This window comes from Oncorhynchus mykiss, chromosome 2 (assembly GCF_057628025.1).
Source record: "Oncorhynchus mykiss isolate SJ-2025 chromosome 2, ASM5762802v1, whole genome shotgun sequence".
Lineage (NCBI taxonomy): Eukaryota > Metazoa > Chordata > Actinopteri > Salmoniformes > Salmonidae > Oncorhynchus > Oncorhynchus mykiss.
In genome coordinates, this window is record NC_143023.1 from 102,931,084 (window position 1) to 102,952,720 (window position 21,637).

The 21,637-nt window shown below is 41.2% G+C and overlaps 1 protein-coding gene across 2 annotated transcripts; it reads right to left on the reverse strand.

Annotated features, from left to right (window-relative positions):
- Nucleotides 1-1,155: 1,155 nt before the first annotated feature.
- rapsn (receptor-associated protein of the synapse, 43kD) lies at nt 1,156-20,018 on the reverse strand. Of its 2 annotated transcripts, none has more exons than XM_036961408.2 (8): nt 18,776-20,018; nt 11,201-11,380; nt 10,355-10,513; nt 7,828-7,986; nt 3,969-4,067; nt 3,518-3,694; nt 3,082-3,281; nt 1,156-2,205 (listed from the first exon to the last, which is right to left on the reverse strand). In XM_036961408.2, the coding sequence occupies exons 1-8, from the start codon at nt 19,001-19,003 to the stop codon at nt 2,133-2,135; spliced, it is 1,275 nt and encodes a 424-aa protein (XP_036817303.1). In that variant the 5' UTR covers nt 19,004-20,018; the 3' UTR covers nt 1,156-2,132. The 2 variants fall into 2 exon arrangements, with proteins under 2 accessions (XP_036817303.1, XP_090070766.1); XM_090214640.1 differs by having other exon boundaries at nt 10,355-11,053; nt 18,776-19,939.
- Between the last annotated feature and the right edge of the window lie 1,619 nt (nt 20,019-21,637).

A 21,637-nucleotide genomic window follows, 5' to 3' on the forward strand; every position in this document is an offset into this window, starting at 1 on the left:
TGTGATTGGGTCAGTAGTTGTGTGATTGGGTCAGTAGTTGTGTGATTGTGGTCAGTAGTTGTGTGATTGTGGTCAGTAGTTGTGTGATTGTGGTCAGTAGTTCTGTGATTGTGGTCAGTAGTTGTGTGATTGTGGTCAGTAGTTGTGTGATTGTGATCAGTAGTTGTGTGATTGTGGTCAGTAGTTGTGTGATTGGGTTGCAGGCTCTTTGGGCCCTACAGTCTGGATGTGGTCAGTAGTTGTCATCAGTAGTCTTGTGGTCAATAGTTGTGTGCCATTTTATATAGTTATACTTGATAAAGATGTTAAATCATGTGAAGTCAGGATAGCCTGAGTGTTTTATATGTTAGCATAATGTGAAGTTAGGATAGCCTGAGTGTTTTATATGTTAGAATAATGTGAAGTTAGGATAGCCTGGGTGTTTTATATGTTAGAATAATGTGAAGTTAGGATAGCCTGAGTGTTTTAAAGTTAGTCTTTTAGCTTAATTGTCCAAGGAGCAGGATCTTTTTGAACAGCTGCCTCTCTATTCCCATGGTTCTCATTGAAACCCATGCGAATCTATGCACATTTGAAATGGCTACAGTTCCTAAAGTATAGGCAGATTGCTTATCAAAGGAGTTTTCATACTAAGTTGGGCCGGTCTGAACATCTGGTTTGGAGTTGATGGCTTAAACAGTGAAAGAGGAGATGGGTCTAGAAGTTTTCATTTCTTTATCAGGTCTAACGGATCTTTTTCTCTTTCATTGAAACGCATTGGGAGCTTATCTAAATATTATATTATACTTCACAATGTAGAAATGCTATCAAAAACATGTTCTCAAGCAATCTGAGCTAGGGCAGTCTGCACATTCGCAAGTTGTTTTCATGTTTACAGCTTAAATTGTTTAAGCGCTAGAGCGGGCAGAATAATATTAATTATATGTTATAAATCTAGAGTTGTGCTTTGCCTTCAGCAAGCTCACCTAATAATTAATAACACAATGTGGGTTGAACTGCTCCTTAGTCACTTAGGGGTGAATCCTAACTTCCACTTGAGTTCAATTTTCACTTAGTCATGCACTGATGTTAATGGGAGACTAAGTGAAAATTCAACTTACTGTAAGTTGAAAAAAAGGGGAAACTGCATACCCCTGCAATAAGGACAAATACTAGTTTATAGTTTTTATATTTTTATCAAACGAACACAAGTATATCCTGACTGTCCATTTGATCAGCATTTGATCTTCGTGATTATGATCTTTAGTTGAAGTGTTGTGTTCTCAACTGTGATTGGACAACGAACCGTATGTTCACTGAGAACGGATGATAAAACGGTTGTACAGAAATATGTTCATGACATATGGCCATTAGCCACTTTACAGTAATCATTTATAGAGAACATATAGCCTTTCGATGGGGTATATTTAAAATACCATTTTGTTAAACTTGAATAATAGAACGTGTGGCCAAAATCCTAGTGATTTCACTTTATCCCAAACAATAATGTTTAACATAATTTCCAAATTACATGATTGCAATGAATCTTCCAGCGTACCCTAACCCAAAGTAAAGTGAACATTATGCTAAACTATCAGATTTATTTAAAACAGACGTACACAAAACTAAGAAGTATATTGGATTTCTTCCTCCTCACCCTCTGACAACAAAAAAACAACAGTAAATCATGTACAACAGTGTAATAAAGCTATCACTGTATCCTCATCTGTCTAAGGAGACATGTTCACTGTACAAAACAGGTGGAGTGGTGACCTTTGAACTGTGACTGTGTCTTGAAATACAGTCCTGTCTGTCCTCACCCTGGGATTGTTAGTCTTGTCTACCAGCCAGCTCTCGCTCGGTCGGTAGCAAGTAGCCCGGGGACGAGGTGATGGGCTGGTGCCTGTTTCTGTGGCACATCCTCTGAGCACAGTAGCCAGTCAACAAACTGTATCCGAGTCTGTGATCAGTTTAGTTAGGACATTCAGATATGTGTTTAGTTAGGACATTCAGATGTGTGTTCAGTTTAGTTAGGACATTCAGATATGTGTTCAGCAGTCTGCCCATTCAGAAGTGCAGTCTGGCTCTCCTATGTGACTGAGGTCGGGGCTTCACATAGTGTCCTCAAGTCCCAGGCACCGTGCCTCGTAACCTCACACAAACCCAGGCTTCATGGAGGACCGACGACATTTGGGGCAGCCCCTGGAACCGTTGTTCTGTAGACACCTGAGAGGATAGAAGAAGTAGAGACTCTGGGAACTGACTCATGTCAAATCCTAAGAGTTCCCCCCTGTTTCCACCCCTGGACATAAAACATGTAGAATATGTTAAAAAAACCTCTTAAGGATACGCCCCCTTTTTTTCAATTTTTTGTCTAAAATGACATTTCCAAATCTAACTGCCTGTAGCTCAGGACCTGAAGCAAGGATATGCATATTCTTGATACCAATTGAAAGGAAACACTTTGAAGTTTGTGAAAATGTGAAATGAATGTCGGAGAATATAACACATTAGATCTGGTAAAAGATAATACAAAGAGAGAAAAAAAATCTTTTTTTTTTGTACCATCTTTGAAATGCAAGACAAAGGCCAAAATGTATTATTCCAGCCCAGCTGCAATTTAGATTTTGGCCACTAGTTGGCAGCAGTGTATGTGCAAAGTTTTAGACTGATTCAATGAACCATTGCATTTCTGTTCAAAATGTTCTATCAGGACTTCCCAAATATGCCTAATTGGTTTATAAATACATTTTCAAGTTCAAAATTGTGCACTCTCCTCAAACAATAGCATGGTATTATTTCACTGTAATAGCTACTGTAAATTGTACAGTGCAGTTAGATTAACAAGAATTTAAGCTTTCTGCCAATATCAGATATGTCTATGTCCTGGGAAATGTTCTTGTTACTTACAACCTCATGTTAATCACATTAGCCTACGTTAGCTCAACCGTCCCGTGGAAGGGACACCGATCCTGTAGAGGTTTTTAATCAAGGCAAAAGTCCCTACTGGAGGTGGTGTAAGTTGTGAGAGCAGGGCAGAGCCACATGTAGTAATAATGTAGACTACATAACATGTAGATGGGTCATCGTTAGAGCACCTACTGGAGGTGGAAGATGTGAGAGCAGGGCAGAGCCTGCAGCTGTTGGTTCTTCTCTCCTATGGACTCGCCACACATTCCACAGTACAGCTCCAGCTCCTCCACACACTGCAGGAACTTCACAACCTGCTCCCTCAGCTCCTCCTGCCTCTCCTTACTGCGGTAGATCCCCTCACTGAGACAGTGCACCTTTAGACTACACAGCTAACACAGAGAGAGAGAGAGAGGTATATAAGGGTTAGAATCAACACACAGACTGAACGTAGCTGACTTACTGCAGTCGATTCCCTCATTCAGGCTACACAGCTAATGGGACAAGAACTGGAATTTAGCACAAGCTAAAGTGTGACGTGCATCTGACTGTTGCATGATTGTTTTAATTGCACAGTAAAAAGGCAGCATATTTTCATGGTATTTATTCAGAACTATGTGCACTGTACCTTGGTTCCTAAAGCTTCTGACAACTCCTGAGCTCGCTGCAGAGCATCCAGAGCCTTGTCCAATTCTTTCTGCTGGAGCCAACACTTCCCTACCCCCAGGTACACCTGGGTCTGGCCAAGACGGTTCCCAATCTCTGTCATTATACACATGGAGGACTCATAACGAGGCAATGCTTTCTGGAGGAGAGGAGAGAACAGGAGGTGAGGGAGAGGAGGGAAGAGAAGAGAGGAGAGGAGAGAAGAGAGAACAGGAGAGGAGAGAAGAGAAAAGGGGGAGAGGAGATGAGGGGAGGAGATGAGGAGAGAACAGGAGAAGAGAAAGGAGAGGACAGGGTGAGAGGAGAGAAAATAATATGAATCAAGCCCAGACTATATTGAAGGAATGTTTTGCTCTTCAGCTTACGTCCATGTATCTGTAACAGTGTAGCACGGACAGTATTTGGTTACTTACATCAACGTCATTCCGGCAGCGATGGATATCAGCGAAGTTCAGTAAGCACAGCGCCTGGAGAGGTCGGTCCCCGTGCTGCAGGGCTATCTTCATGGACTCCTGGAGGATGGGAACCACTTTAGTGTGACACACAACCTCTAAATAACACACACACAACCTCTGATCAACACACAAAACCTCTAAACAACACACACACACGACCTCTGAACAACACACACACGACCTCTAAACAACACACACACACAACCTCTAAACAACACACACAACCTCTGAACAACACACACAACCTCTGAACAACACCAACAACCTCTGAACAACACATCCTTACTGTACATCAGCTAAGTCCTCCTGTTTTTACCATCTGAGGACATTAACATTAAGGACATAAACATTAAGGACATTAACAGTAAGGACATTAACATTAAGGACATAAACATTAAGGACATAAACATTAAGGACATAAACATTAAGGACATTAACATTAAGGACATTAACAGAAAGGACATTAACAGAAAGGACATTAACAGAAAGGACATAAACATTAAGGACATTAACATTAAGGACATTAACAGTAAGGACATTAACATTAAGGACATTAACATTAAGGACATTAACAGAAAGGACATTAACAGAAAGGACATAAACATTAACGACATTAACATTAAGGACATTAACAGTAAGGACATTAACATTAAGGACATTAACAGAAAGGACATTAACATTAAGGACATTAACAGTAAGGACATTAACATTAAGGTGTGGTGGTGTAGACAGTATAGACAGTAGTTATATAGGATGGTGTGTATAGACAGTATTGACAGTAGTTATAATAGGATGGTGTGTATAGACAGTATAGACAGTAGTTATATAGGATGGTGTGTATAGACAGTAGTTATTTAGAATGGTGTGTATAGACAGTAGTTATATAGGATAGTGTGTATAGACAGTAGTTATATAGGATGGTGTGTATAGACAGTAGTTATAATAGGATGGTGTGTATAGACAGTATAGACAGTAGTTATATAGGATGGTGTGTATAGACAGTATAGACAGTAGTTATATAGGATGGTGTGTATAGACAGTAGTTATATAGAATGGTGTGTATAGACAATATAGACAGTAGTTATATAGGATGGTGTTGGCTTGCCAGATCATTGGCTTGCCAGTCCTACCATTACAGATCATTGGCTTGAATGTCCATTATAGTCAATTCTATTTCTATGGAAAACTGAGGCCTGCTAACTGAAGGCTGATAACTGAGGGCTGCTAGGGCTGCTAACTGAGAGCTGCTAACTGAGACATGCTAACTGAGGGCTGATAACTGAGGGCTGCTAGGGCTGCTAACTGAGAGCGGCTAACTGAGGCCTGCTAACTGAGGGCTGATAACTGAGGGCTGATTGGGCTGCTAACTGAGGACCGCTAACTGAGGGCTGCTAACTGAGGACTGCTAACTGAGGGCTGCTAACTGATGGCTGATAACTGAGGGCTGATTGGGCTGCTAACTGAGGGCTGCTAACTGAGGACTGCTAACTGAGGACTGCTAACTGAGGACTGCTAACTGAGGACTGCTAACTGAGGGCTGCTAACTGAGGACTGCTAACTGAGGCCTGCTAATTGAGGCCTGCTAATTGAGGGCTGCTAACTGAGGCCTGCTTACTGAGGCCTGCTAACTGAAGGCTGATAACTGAGGGCTGATTGGGCTGCAAACTGAGACCTGCTAACTGAGGGCTGCTAATTGAGGGCTGCTAATTGAGGGCTGCTAACTGAGGCCTGCTTACTGAGGGCTGCTATTGTTTTTACTCCAGGATGAATTCTTTCCTTGGTCAGATGTATTCTAACTATGACAGGATGAATGAAATGTGTTGAAGCTAAATCTGTTCAGCAGAACAGCGGTGATAAATCTGAAACAACACTCCCCATTTCAGTCCCCAATGGCACCCTATTCCCTATATAGAGCCCTACAGGGCTCTGGTCAAATGGCACCCTATTCCCTATATAGTGCCCTACAGGGCTATGATCAAATGTAGGGCTCTATACAGGGAATATGGTGCTATTTCCCACTGCTCTGCTACTACCCAACCACCACAACTACTGCAGTACTTAGCAGTGACATCAAGGTATTTCTCTGTCTCTCCAGTAAAGTATTACAGTTAACTCTGTCCCCTCTGTGTTAATGAACACTTTAAACCAGAGGCAGCATATTTATACCCAGAGGTCTAAGATCGTACAACACAAAGACACACTGCCTGGCATGCCGGCTGCACCTGTCACTGATACGGTCTGTCACTCTCTAACACAAAGACACACAACTAAGTGTAGAAAACATTAAGAACACTTTCCTAATATTGAGTTGCACATGGTACAGAATAGCAGAGTATATGTTAGAAATATTATGAATAAACAATATCCTCATTTTAACTTTAATTACTCCTTGTCTGTGTCACACAATCCCTTCTTATCCTTTCCTTTCTTATGAACTCATATTGTTAATCAGACATAAGTTTACTTAGTTACAGTTCCATTTAACCAGTTTTTTTATCCAATAATGAAATAGTGCCCCCATAGTTACAACAGGTTAATGAACACCATTCCAACTAGGAAGAAAGAAATGGGTAGTGGATTAAGTAAACAGATAAGGTAGTTAACCTATGGTTGAACTGACGAAACTGAGCTCTGGGGTGTTTTAGATAAGGAAGTGAGTGCATTCCTAGGTTTTCTGTTAATTAGAACTGTCAGCTAAGTGGTGATCGATAATGTTGAGGGGTCAAAAGTTAATTCAGTTGTGTTGTGTGTCCTGTGTATGTGCTGGGGCGGTCAGAATGAACCTTTAAAGTTCCCTTTGTCCCGGTCGAGAGGAGGGGATTCTGTTAAGCAATGAAATGACGTCATGTTATTGTATATAAACTGTTGCTCGTGGTAACGTGGCAGCGCGCTCCGAGAATAAATTCTGTTACCTATTATTGATAAGACTGGTCTCTGTCTATTTTATGCAAACAATAATCTTACAAATTCTCATGAAATAGATTAAGGGAATTCAATTAATGAAAACACATTGGTATAATTAAATTACTGTAACAGTATATCACGGTGGTTTCTGAACTCACCTACCACTACCGTCATCTTTACTTTAATCCCATCAATCCAGGAAGTAAACACAAATTGGAATTTAACTTTCCGTTGACCTTCTGAATTATTATTTTTTATTTAATTTTTTAAAATTGTATTTAACCAGGTAGGCCAGTTGAGAACAAGTTCTCATTTACAACTGCGACCTGGCCAAGATAAAGCAAAGCAGTGCGACACAAACAACAACAACAGAGTTACACATGGAATAAACAAGTGTACAGTCAGTAATACAATAGAAAAAAAAGGAAGTCTATATACAGTGTGTGCAAATGGCATGAGGAGGTAAGGCAATAAATAGGCCATAGTAGCAAAGTAATTACAATTTAGCAGATTACCACTGGAGTGATAGATGAGCAGATGATAATGTGTAAGTAGAGATACTGGTGTGCAAAAGAGCAGAAAAGTAAACAAAAACAATATGGGGATGAGGTAGGTAGTTGGATGGGCTATTTACAGATGGGCTATTAACAGATGGGCTATTTACAGATGGACTATGTACAGCTGCAGCGATCGGTTAGCTGCTCAGATAGCTTATGTTTAAAGTTAGTGAGCCAAATATAAGCCTACAGCTTCAGCGATTTTTGCAATTTTGCAATTGAAATGGAGTCGACCCCAACCCTTGTTTACAGCAGTATCTAGTCTCGTATCATCTCTGGGAATGTAGGTAATACATAATAACTCACTGGATTAATAAACAATGCCACTAATACTAAACAACACTAATAAACGTTACCTCACAGCACTCCATGGCATCAGGCAGGCGGTCCAGTTTCCTGTAGGCTACAGACATGTGGTACTGGCTCATGGCCCTGTACTTCAGACTCCAGCCTTTACCGTAGTCATTCACCAGCTCAGCCGCTTTACACGGGAAGAACAGGGCCTTCTCATAGTCCTGATGGGAGGGTAACAGATCATTTACAGGGGAAGAACAGGGCCTTCTCATAGTCCTGATGGGAGGGTAACAGATCATTTACAGGGGAAGAACAGGGCCTTCTCATAGTCCTGATGGGAGGGTAACAGATCATTTACAGGGGAAGAACAGGGCCTTCTCATAGTCCTGATGGGAGGGTAACAGATAATTTACAGGGGAAGAACAGGGCCTTCTCATAGTCCTGATGGGAGGGTAACAGATCATTTACACAGGAAGAACAGGGCCTTCTCATAGTCCTGATGGGAGGGTAACAGATCATTTACACGGGAAGAACAGGGCCTTCTCATAGTCCTGATGGGAGGGTAACAGATCATTTACAGGGGAAGAACAGGGCCTTCTCATAGTCCTGATGGGAGGGTAACAGATCATTTACAGGGGAAGAACAGGGCCTTCTCATAGTCCTGATGGGAGGGTAACAGATCATTTACACGGGAAGAACAGGGCCTTCTCATAGTCCTGATGGGAAGACATAACAGATCATTTACAGGGGAAGAACAGGGCCTTCTCATAGTCCTGATGGGAGGGTAACAGATAATTTACAGGGGAAGAACAGGGCCTTCTCATAGTCCTGATGGGAGGGTAACAGATCATTTACAGGGGAAGAACAGGGCCTTCTCATAGTCCTGATGGGAGGGTAACAGATCATTTACAGGGGAAGAACAGGGCCTTCTCATAGTCCTGATGGGAGGGTAACAGATCATTTACACGGGAAGAACAGGGCCTTCTCATAGTCCTGATGGGAGGGTAACAGATCATTTACACGGGAAGAACAGGGCCTTCTCATAGTCCTGATGGGAAGACATAACAGATCATTTACACGGGAAGAACAGGGCCTTCTCATAGTCCTGATGGGAGGACATAACAGATCATTTACACAGGAAGAACGGGGCCTTCTCATAGTCCTGATGGGAGGACATAACAGATCATTTACACAGGAAGAACAGGGCCTTCTCATAGTCCTGATGGGAGGACATAACAGATCAGTTACACAGGAAGAACAGGGCCTTCTCATAGTCCTGATGGGAGGACATAACAGATCATTTACAGGGGAAGAACAGGGCCTTCTCATAGTCCTTCAAACAGAACAGATGGATGAGTTTTTTAAATTTATTTTACCTTTATTTAACTAGGCAAGTCAGTTAAGAACAAATTCTTATTTTCAATGATGGCCTACCAGGGAACAGTGGGTTAACAGCCTTGTTCAACGCTCTAACCACTAGGCTACGCTGCCGTGAGGAGCCGGCGTCCATTTTTTAAATTTAATTGAACTTTTATTTAATTGAACCATGTTATCCCATTCAGGTCAGAATCTCTCTTTCACAAGGGAGTCCTGGCCAAGAGGGCAGCTCTGTGAAACACACACTTGGTCTACAGCCAAATTTAGCAGTCCGGATCAGCAACACTACAGTTTTTATATAAACTTTACCTCTTTATAAGCGTTCTAACTTGATGCCATAATATTCTAACCGCCGATTTAATTAATAACCGCTGAGAGTTTAGGACTATCCTGTATTATTAGGGCGAGCAGATTCAACTTTCATTCTCCGGACGCCAGCTAATCTGGACCTGATTGAAACCAATCCACTTTTTGGAATCCAGGGATTACTGGGACAAATCTCACGTGTCAAAACAGAATACAACAGGGCCTCTACCAGGCTAGACCCAGGTCTCGACTACACAGGCAGGCCTCCACCAAGCTAGAATACAACAGGCCTCTACCAGGCTACAATACAACATAACTACAATAACAACTGTACTAGGGACAACACAGTTTAGTCTGGGACCAATGTAGGGGACAAAACACACTACTACATAGGCCTCTACCAGGCTAGAATACAACAGGCCTCTACCAAACTAGAACACAACAGGCCTCCACCAAGCTAGAATACAACAGGCCTCTACCAGGCTACAATACAACATAACTACAATAACAACTGTACTAGGGACAACACAGTTTAGTCTGGGACCAATGTAGGGGACAAAACACACTACTACATAGGCCTCTACCAGGCTAGAATACAACAGGCCTCTGCCAGGCTAGAATACAGTAGGCCTCTACCAGGCTAGAATACAACAGGCCTCTGACCGGGGCCTACGTGGCTCACTCAGCCTTTGCACCAAAATGCATTTGACAAGATGTGTCCTCAAATATAACTGTGTTGAATTGAAGGAGGACTCTTCTGAGAATTGATAATATTTTGAAAACTCTTTTTACATACAAGGTTGAATTGCATCTAATCAGGGATGTAACAAAGTAATAGCAATGTAATAACAAATATAGGACATTTTCTCAGAGCGTCATAATATAGACATACTGTCGACACTTTACCTTGAGCTGGATGTAGAAGTTCCCCAGGCTGCAGCAGACTCTAGACTCCAGCATCTTGTCATCGTTGTTGTGGGCGTAGCGCAGGGCCTTCTCATAGCTCTCTAGAGCCTTCTGGAACACACTGACGCCCAGGAACGCGTTGCCCATGCTCAGACACACCTGGAAACACAAGTAGAGGCAGAGGTCATAAAGGCAGAAGTCGTAAAGGACTTGACTTCATTTGCATTGTGGCATTTTTTTCAGTAGACTCAGATGTACGCAGACGTCCAGAGGACCCAGACGTCCAGAGGTCCCAGACATCCAGAGGTCCCAGACGTCCCAGACGTCCCAGACGTCCCAGGGGTCCCAGAGGTCCCAGAGGTCCCAGACGTCCCAGACGTCCCTGAGGTCCCAGAGGTCCAAGACGTCCAAGACGTCCCAGACGTCCCAGAGGTGCCAGAGGTCCCAGACGTCCCAGAGGTCCCAGAGGTCCCAGACGTCCCAGAGGTCCCAGACGTCCCAGAGGTCCCAGAGGTCCCAGACGTCCCAGAGGTCCCAGAGGTCCCAGATGTCCAGATGTCCAGAGGTCCCAGACATCCAGAGGTCCCAGAGGTCCCAGATGTCCAGACATACCAGAGGTCCAGAGGTCCCAGACGTCCCAGAGGTTCCAGAGGTCCCAGACGTCCCATTCTCTTTATTTTCCTGTTGTTTTGTCTCTTACTGTAAGAACGTGTTGTTTATTGTTGTGTTGTTTTGTTTTCTGCCACCATTATGTATGTGTCCTGTTTTGTTTGGCAACAGGAAATAAGGCGAAACAGCATGTATTACAGTATTATAATATGATTGTATATTATTGCTGAGACCCACCTGTCCGTTAAGTTGCAGACTGACAGTGGTTCCCTGCATGTTGAGGCAGGTCTTACAGTAGGACACAGTCTTCTGGAAGTCACACAGCTTCTCGTTGCTCCTAGCCAGGTTGAGGTAGCCCTCAGTCAGGTAGTCTGGGTCCTCCATCTCCCTGGCTGTGTCTATCTGGGCCAAGGCATACTGACGGAGGAGAGAGAGAGAGAGAGGATGGCCAAAATAGGTAGGACCAATGTAGATAATTAACAGTATAGACACAATGTAGACCACTAACACTGTAGACACAACGTAGATAACTAACACTATGGACACAATGTAGATAACTAACACTATGGACACAATGTAGATAACTAACACAATGGACACAATGTAGATAACTAACACTATAGACACAATGTAGATAACTAACACTATGGACACAATGTAGATAACTAACACTATGGACACAATGTAGATAACTAACACTATAGACACAATGTAGATAACTAACACTATGGACACAATGTAGATAACTAACACTATGGACACAATGTAGATAACTAACACTATAGACACAATGTAGATAACTAACACTATGGACACAATGTAGATAACTAACACTATGGACACAATGTAGATAACTAACACTGGAGAGACAATGTAGATAACTAACACTATGGACACAATGTAGATAACTAACACTATGGACACAATGTAGATAACTAACACTATGGACACAATGTAGATAACTAACACTATAGACACAATGTAGATAACACTATGGACACAATGTAGACAACTAACACTATGTACACAACATATATAACTAACACTATAGACACAATGGAGATAACTAACACTATGGACACAATGTAGACAACTAACACTATGTACACAACGTATATAACTAACACTATGGACACAATGTATATAACTAACACTATGGACACAACGTATATAACTAACACTATAGACACAATGTAGATAACTAACACTATGGACACAATGTAGATAACTAACACTGGAGAGACAATGCAGATAACTAACACTGGAGAGACAATGCAGATAACTAACACAATGGACACAATGTAGATAACTAACACTATGGACACAATGTAGATAACTAACACTATGGGCACAATGTAGATAACTAACACTATGGACACAATGTAGATAACTAACACTATAGACACAACGTAGATAATGAACACTATAGACACTATAGATAACTTACACTATGGACAGAATTTAGATAACTAACACTATAGACACAATGTTGATAAACTGTTGGACACAATGTAGATAACTAACACTATAGACACAATGTGGATAACTAACACTATAGACACAATGTAGATAACTAACACTATAGACACAATGTAGATAACTAACACTATAGACACAATGTAGCTAACTAACACTATGGACACAATGTAGATAACTAACACTATAGACACAATGTATATAACTAACACTATAGACACAATGTAGATAACTAACACTATAGACACAATGTAGATAACTAACACTATAGACACAATGTAGATAACTAACACTATAGACACAATGTGGATAACTAACACTATAGACACAATGTAGATAACTAACACTATAGACACAATGTAGATAACTAACACTATAGACACAATGTAGCTAACTAACACTATGGACACAATGTAGATAACTAACACTATAGACACAATGTAGATAACTAACACTATAGACACAATGTAGATAACTAACACTATAGACACAATGTAGATAACTAACACTATAGACACAATGTAGATAACTAACACTATAGACACAATGTAGATAACTAACAATATAGACACAATGTAGCTAACTAACACTATGGACACAATGTAGATAACTAACACTATAGACACAATGTAGATAACTAACACTATAGACACAATGTAGATAACTAACACTATAGACACAATGTAGATAACTAACACTATGGACACAATGTAGATAACTAACACTATGGACACAATGAAGATAACTAACACTATAGACACAATGTAGCTAACTAACACTATGGACAAAATGTAGATAACTAACACTATGTGCACAATGTAGATAACTAACACTATGGGCACAATGTAGATAACTAACACTGGAGAGACAATGTAGATAACTAACACTATAGACACAATGTAGGTAACTAACAATATACTGTAGATAACTAAACACAGTGTTTCCTGACCCCTCCTGTCTCAGCCTCCAGTATTTATGCTGCAGTAGTTTATGTGTCGGGGGGTTAGGGTCAGTTTGTTACATCTGGAGTACTTCTCCTGTCTTATCCGGTGTCCTGTGTGAATTTAAGTATGCTCTCTCTAATTCTCTCCTTTTCTCTTTCTTTCTCTCTCTCGGAGGACCTGAACCCTAGGACCATGCCTCAGGACTACCTCACATGATGACTCCTTGCTGTCCCCAGTCCATCTGGCCGTGCTGTTGCTCCAGTTTCAACTGTTCTGCCTGTGATTATTATTATTTGACCATGCTGGTCATTTATGAACATTTGAACATCTTGGCCATGTTCTGTTATAATCTCCACCCGGCACAACCAGAAGAGGACTGGCCACCCCATATAGCCTGGTTTCTTCCTAGGTTTTGGCCTTTCTAGGGAGGTTTTCCTAGCCACCATGGTTCTACACCTGCATTGCTTGCTGTTTGGGGTTTTAGGCTGGGTTTCTGTACAGCACTTTGAGATATCAGCTGATGTAGGAAGGGCTATATAAATACATTTGATTTGATTTGAGATAACTAACACTAAAGACACATTGTAGATAACTAACAATATGGACACAACGTGGATAACTAACACTTTAGACACAATGTAGATAACTAACACTATAGACACATTGTAGATAACTAACACAATAGACACAATGTAGATAACTAACACTATAGACACAATGTAGATAACTAACACCATAGACACAATGTAGATAAACTATTGGACACAATGTAGATAACTAACACTTTAGACACAATGTAGATAACTAACACTATAGACACAATGTAGATAACTAACACTATGGACACAATGTAGATAAACTATTGGACACAACGTAGATAACTAACACTAAAGACACATTGTAGATAACTAACAATATGGACACAACGTGGATAACTAACACTTTAGACACAATGTAGATAACTAACACTATAGACACATTGTAGATAACTAACACTTTAGACACAATGTAGATAACTAACACTATAGACACAATGTAGATAAACTATTGGACACAACGTAGATAACTAACACTAAAGACACATTGTAGATAACTAACAATATGGACACAACGTGGATAACTAACACTTTAGACACAATGTAGATAACTAACACTATGGACACAATGTAGATAACTAACACTATAGACACAATGTAGATAACTAACACTATAGACACAATGTAGATAACTAACACTATAGACACAATGTAGATAAACTATTGGACACAATGTAGATAACTAACACTTTAGACACAATGTAGATAACTAACACTATAGACACAATGTAGATAACTAACACTATGGACACAATGTAGATAAACTATTGGACACAACGTAGATAACTAACACTATAGACACAATGTAGATAAACTATTGGACACAATGTAGATAAACTATTGGACACAATGTAGATAACTAACACTATAGACACAATGTAGATAAACTATTGGACACAATGTAGATAACTAACACTTTAGACACAATGTAGATAACTAACACTATGGACACAATGTAGATAACTAACACTATAGACACAATGTAGATACTAACCGTATAAATACAATGTAAATAGCACTATAGACACAATGTAGATAACTAACACTATAGACACAATGTAGATAACTAACACTATAGACACAATGTAGAAAACTAACACTATAGACACAATGTAGAAAACTAACACTGTGGACACAATGGCGATAAAACTATAGATATAATGTAGATAACTAACACTATGGACACAATGTAGATAACACTATGGACACAATGTATATAACTAACACTATGGACACAATGTAGATAACTAACATTATAGACACAATGTAGATAACTAACACTATGGACACAATGTAGAAAACTAACACTATGGACACAATGTAGATAACTAACACTATAGACACAATGTAGATAACTAACACTGTGGACACAATGTAGATAACTAACACTATAGACACAATGTAGATAACTAACACTATAGACACAATGTAGATAAACTATTGGACACAATGTAGATAACTAACACTTTAGACACAATGTAGATAACTAACACTATAGACACAATGTAGATAACTAACACTATGGACACAATGTAGATAAACTATTGGACACAATGTAGACAACTAACACTATGGACACAATGTAGATAACTAACACTATGGACACAATGTAGATAACTAACACTATGGACACAATGTAGATAACACTATAGACACAATGTAGATAACTAACACTATAGACACAATGTAGATAACTAACACTATAGACAGACACAATGTAGATAACTAACACAATGGACACAATGTAGATAACTAACACTATGGACACAATGTAGATAACTAACACTATAGACACAATGTAGATAACTAACACTATGGACACAATATATTTAACTAACACTATAGACACAATGTAGATAACTAACACTGGAGACAATGTAAATAACTAACACTATAGACACAATGTAGATAACTAACACCATAATCACAATGTTGATAACTAACACCATAAACACAATGTAGATAACTAAAACTATATGCCATCTTGACACATCTCTATTGAAAGTGCTCTTCCGTCCATCACTAGGCCTAATCTGTAGCTGGGAGACTGGCCTTGTAGATACAAAACAAAACAAAACCTTTTGATAGGATAGAAGTAATGGAATATTATTATTGATACAATTATGTCATGTACCTAAATATATAGAACAATTTAGTCACCCATAACACATAAGAGTTAAGAAGTTTCAGAAGTTCAAGTTTTAATTCACAGTCTCCTGTTTTGGGGCCCGGTAATTAAGCAGTGCGTACAGGAGAGAGTAGGGAGTTTTATGTCAACAAGGCTCACATCCGAGCTCTGGTTGCAAGGCTCTTTCTGTGCCCCCATATGCCTGTATCCTGTGGAAGCCACACATTAACCCCCTGATGCTCCTCAGGATTCAGTTTAGATAACGCCATAGAAATAGAATGTACTACAGTCAGATATTATATACTCAGACATGGTCTGAGGGGCTTTGTCTATTCTAGTCCAATCTATTTCTACGGATAATCCCAGGAGGAGAGGTTTGAAACAACACCATGTTCTTTCACCATTGTTGAAAGCTGCAATGGAAGAGCTGGAGACCGTATCTCGATCACTCTGCCCCCTGGCATCCAGCACGATGACACATTAAATTAATGACAGCAGCAGCAGCATCCACTCATCATATCCATCATCATATCTCTCCACACAACCTCACAGCAGATTTACTGCCATTTCAGTTTAAAACCCCATGCATTATTGGAACCGGTTCAAGGAACAGAACTGAAAATCCGCAAAAAGAACAGAAATGGAACCTGGAACGAAAGTGATCCATACTGTTCCGGAACAGAACCGTCTTTTTCATTCCAGGCATTTTTTTCAGACCCACAAAAAAAATGCAACAAAGCACCTATGCAAAGCCCTCACTCTGTCACTTGGTAACTTATTCCAGTGTCTGCCTGTCAGCTGAAAATCTTTGCCAGTGTGTGTGAAGGCTACATGCCCCTCCACCCTCTGAAGCACAGGCTACTGACCAGACATTACAATTATTATTCAGAAAATAGGAAGAGAGATGTTTATTAGCTAGAGAAGAACTAATTCACCTTCTCAAATGCTAGTTAAGGATACTACAGGCCTAGTTATCACGTTTCATGTTGGATTTATTAACTACAAAAAGGAAGTGTTTTTAGTTCAAATCAAATTTTATTTGTCACATACACATGGTTAGCAGATGTTAATGTGAGTGTAGTGAAATGCTTGTGCTTCTAGTTCCGACAATAATAACCAACCAACGTAATAACCAACGAGTAATCTAACCTAACAATTTCACAACTACTACCTTATACACACAAGTGTAAAGGGATGAAGAATATGTACATAAAAATATATTAATGAGTGATGGTACAGAACGGCATAGGCAAGATGCAGAAGATGGTATCGAGTACAGTATTTGCATATGAGATGAGCAATGCAGGGCATGTAAACATTATATTAAGTGGCATTGTTTAAAGTGGCTAGTGATGCATTTTTTTACATACATTTTCCATTATTAAAGTGACTGGAGTTGAGTCAGTATGTTGTTGCTGCTCTGCACACACAAGCGTGTTAGCTAGCTATTCAACGTTCCTCCATAGAAGCCGCTCCTCTTAGGTATAATTCTGTGGACCTAATTCAGGTAATGATGTCATAACAAGATGCCCAGAGTAACCGGTGTGAAATGGCTAGCTAGTTAGCGGGGTGAGAGCTAATAGCGTTTCAATTGGTGACGTCACTCGCTCTGAGACCTTGAAGTAGTGGTTCCCCTTTGCTCCTGCAAGGGCCGTGGCTTTTGTGGAGCGATGGGTAATGATGCTTTGTGGGTGACTGTTGTTGATGTATGCCGAGGGTCCCTGGTTCTGGCCCAGGTAGGGGCGAGGAGAAAGATGGAAGCTACCCTTTAACACTACAAGCCTCCTCCTCAACCCCTTCTTGCTCTCTCCTCACCTGCAAAATTTCAGTTGCGTCTTGCTCCATAGACTACACTTGTGTGTCCATCATGCTTCTGAACAACTATCTGGCCGGCTTCATCTGCACTGATTGGTCTAAACAACTAGCTGACCACCTCCATCTGCACTGATTGGTCTAAACAACTAGCTTGCCGGCTTCATCTGCACTGATTGGTCTAAACAACTAGCTTGCCGGCTTCATCTGCACTGATTGGTCTAAACAACTAGCTTGCCGGCTTCATCTGCACTGATTGGTCTAAACAACTAGCTTGCCGGCTTCATCTGCACTGATTAGTCTAAACAACTAGCTTGCCGGCTTCATGAAGTAATTTAATAAGATAAATGTAAACAACTGTTGATTTCAGGTTAAAAAAGGAACAGAACGGAACGATATAAACTTTTTGTTTCGTTTTTCGAACCGGTTCATTACATTATTTTGTTGGTTGGAACAGTGGAACGTAAAAGCTTTTTATGGGGGGGGGGTTCTGTTCAGAACAAAACGATTGGAAAATCATTTCAGTTCCAACCCTTGCTGCTATAAAATTGATAGTGCTGTGTTATAATCCCAAAAGATGGACACTTCAAGATATCCTTTACATCATACATACAGGAGGAAATCAGAGGATCATACTACAAAGTCTATCCTATGAAATAGTTTTTGTCTAACTCAACTAATGCCTAATATCAACTGTTCAATCAGCATGTGGAATGTGTCTACAACTGTGTGACATGCTGCCCAAATAGCTAACATCTCAACACTTCAATAACAGGATGTTGAACTGATGAGAAATTAGAAAACATCTACTTCGACATGGCTAGTGAATTTGACAGGGACTCTCTCTCTGTTTTACCTTGAGCATCTCTTTATACTTCCCCATCTCAGAGTGGGCGGTGATGAGACAGCCCAGCACTCTGAACTTCCCCCCGGGGTCTGAGGTCTTCTCCAGCACCTTGGTCCAGACATGCAGGGCTTTGTCAGTCTGATTGGCCTGGTACAGCTTTAAGCCTTTCTCTACCTGCTGCTTGGTTTGGTCCTGGCCCATCTCTGCTACAAGGAGGTGCCTCATAAAAATATTCATCCGTTTAGGTGTTGTTTGGCTTTCAGTGGAGGACCAAGAAAGTAGATCCTTGCCAATGTACAGTGAGTTACGTTAAGAAAGTAGTTCCTTGCCCATGTACAGTGGGTTATGTTAAGAAAGTAGATCCTTGCCCATGTACAGTGGGTTATGTTAAGAAAGTAGATCCTTGCCCATGTACAGTGGGTTACATTAACAAAGATCTGGTCGTAAAGACTGAGGATCCTCTAACGATCTACGATTCTCTGACGTTCCTCTCTGTGGTACTAGGCCTCTCTCTCTGATCCAGTAGGTCTCTATATCTCTCTCTCTGATCCAGTAGGTCTCTATATCGCTCTCTCTGATCCAGTAGGTCTCTATATCTCTCTCTCTGATCCAACTCTCTCAGCTCCGGCAGGCGACGGGTCAGGATGACTGGGAGGAAACTGGATCCAGGACTTTAAAGGACCAGCCAACTAACACCTTCATACCTAATCACGTTGAGGACGAGGCGAAAGGAAAACCAAACGTGTCCCTCCCTACTTCCTCGATCCAACAGTAACACCTTTAAGAGTTCACAGTTCACTTCCCGAAGAAATTCTGCTTTCGAAAAACGCTGCAGAAACACGTCTCCCTGCGAAGTGCTGGCAGCGGTATCCCAGAATATCTGCTCCCTCCGCACCCCTGTGAAAGGAATGTCCAGCGCCCCAGTGCCCCCCCCCCTTCCCTCTCCCTGTCCCTGGGCTGGCGCTGCAGCAGATGTCCCTGTCACTCTGGACCATGTGTCACTATAGGAATCCTGCTCTGTCCTCTGTTCACAGATCCAAGGTCCCGATAGGAGACGCTATACCCTCTCTACCCTCCTCACAGAAAGACCTCAACCTTTCATCCAAACTCTGACTGAAGTTAAAGCGCTACCTCCACATCCCAGCCGTCAGAAAATGCATAGAGCTACACCCAGAAATGGATCTGACCTGGGCATCTCACTCAAACCGTGGGGAGGGGGGGGTCTGAACTGGGAGAAGAGAGCAACAGCTATAAGCAAAGTTATTTCACAACATTGAAGGTGCAGCTTGTCAAACAAACTACTCCTAGTGGCTGGCTGGCCACTCATTCCTGTGGGTGGGTCTAGTGGACTGGAGGCACACACGCACAGCCACTACAACCCCCACTTTAACCCTCACCCTGGTGTCAGCAACTGATGCTCAGAATAGTTCACAAAGTCCAACATGTTACTGGCCTTGGGTTTCAGTTGAACAGCCTCCTTAAACACATCGATGGGATCACTCAGAGCCTTGGCCTGCCCAGTGTAGTGTCTGCCTGTGTTAATTCCACACATTTAGTTGAAGGTAATTCCCCATATCGTTTCACTTTCAACCTCTTACTGCAAACTGTCAATCCCAGGAGGATTCTGGGGGCAACTGGGGGGTCCTGCCTTGATTGGTTAACTGATTAACTTTTTAAAAAATATATATATATATATAAATGCATAATAAATCTGGCTGTGACTGGTCAATAGTGTGAGTCAGCTGGTGGGCAAACACAGGAAGATTCTGGGGGCAAACACAGGAGGATTCTGGGGGCAACCACAGGAGGATTCTGGGGGCAAACACAGGAGGATTCTGGGGGCAACCACAGGAGGATTCTGGGGGCAACCACAGGAGGATTCTGGGGGCAAACACAGGAGCCCGCTCTCAATGTTCAAAATACACCACAGAGCAAAATTTAGTCACAGAGGATCAATAGTTTCTCAAAAATAACTGTGGATTAAATGTGTTTCACAAGCACATACAGGGAACTGCCAAAATGAAGGATTACCCAACATAGTGTCTTAAAGGGTGTTGGGACACAGTGAGCTGCCAGATCAGCTTCAATACTCCTTGACATAGATTCTACAAGTGGACCTAAACCACACTAAATAAATATTATTTAACCTTTATTTAACTGGGCAAGTCAGTTAAGAACAAATTCTTATTTACAATGACGGCCTACCAAAAGGCAAAAGGACTCCTGCGGGGACGGGGGCCTGGGATAAAAAATAATAATAATAATAATATAGGATTAAACACACATCACAACAAGAGAGAACACAACACTACATAAAGAGAGACCTAAGACAACAACACAGCATGGCAGCAACACAACATGACAACATGGTAGCAACACATGACAACAACATGGTAGCAACACAACATGACAACAACATGGTAGCAACACAACACGGTAGCAACACAACATGGTAGCAGCACAAAACATGGTACAAACATTATTGGGCACAGACAACAGCACAGAGGGCAAGAAGGTAGAGACAGCAATACATCACACAAAGCAGCCACAACTGTCAGTAAGAGTGTCCATGGTTGAGTCTTTGAATGAAGAAATCAAGATAAAACTGTCCAGTTTTAGTGTTTGTTGCAGTTCGTTCCAGTCGCTAGCTGCAGCAAACAGAAAAGAGGAGCGACCCAGGGATGTGTGTGCTTTGTGGACCTTTAACAGAATGTGACTGGCAGAACGGGTGTTGTATGTGGAGGATGAGGGCTGCAGTAGATATCTCAGGTAGGGGGGAGTGAGGCCTATGAGGGTTGCATAAATAAGCATCAACCAGTGGGTCTTGCGACGGGTATACAGAGATGACCAGTTTACAGAGGAGTATAGAGT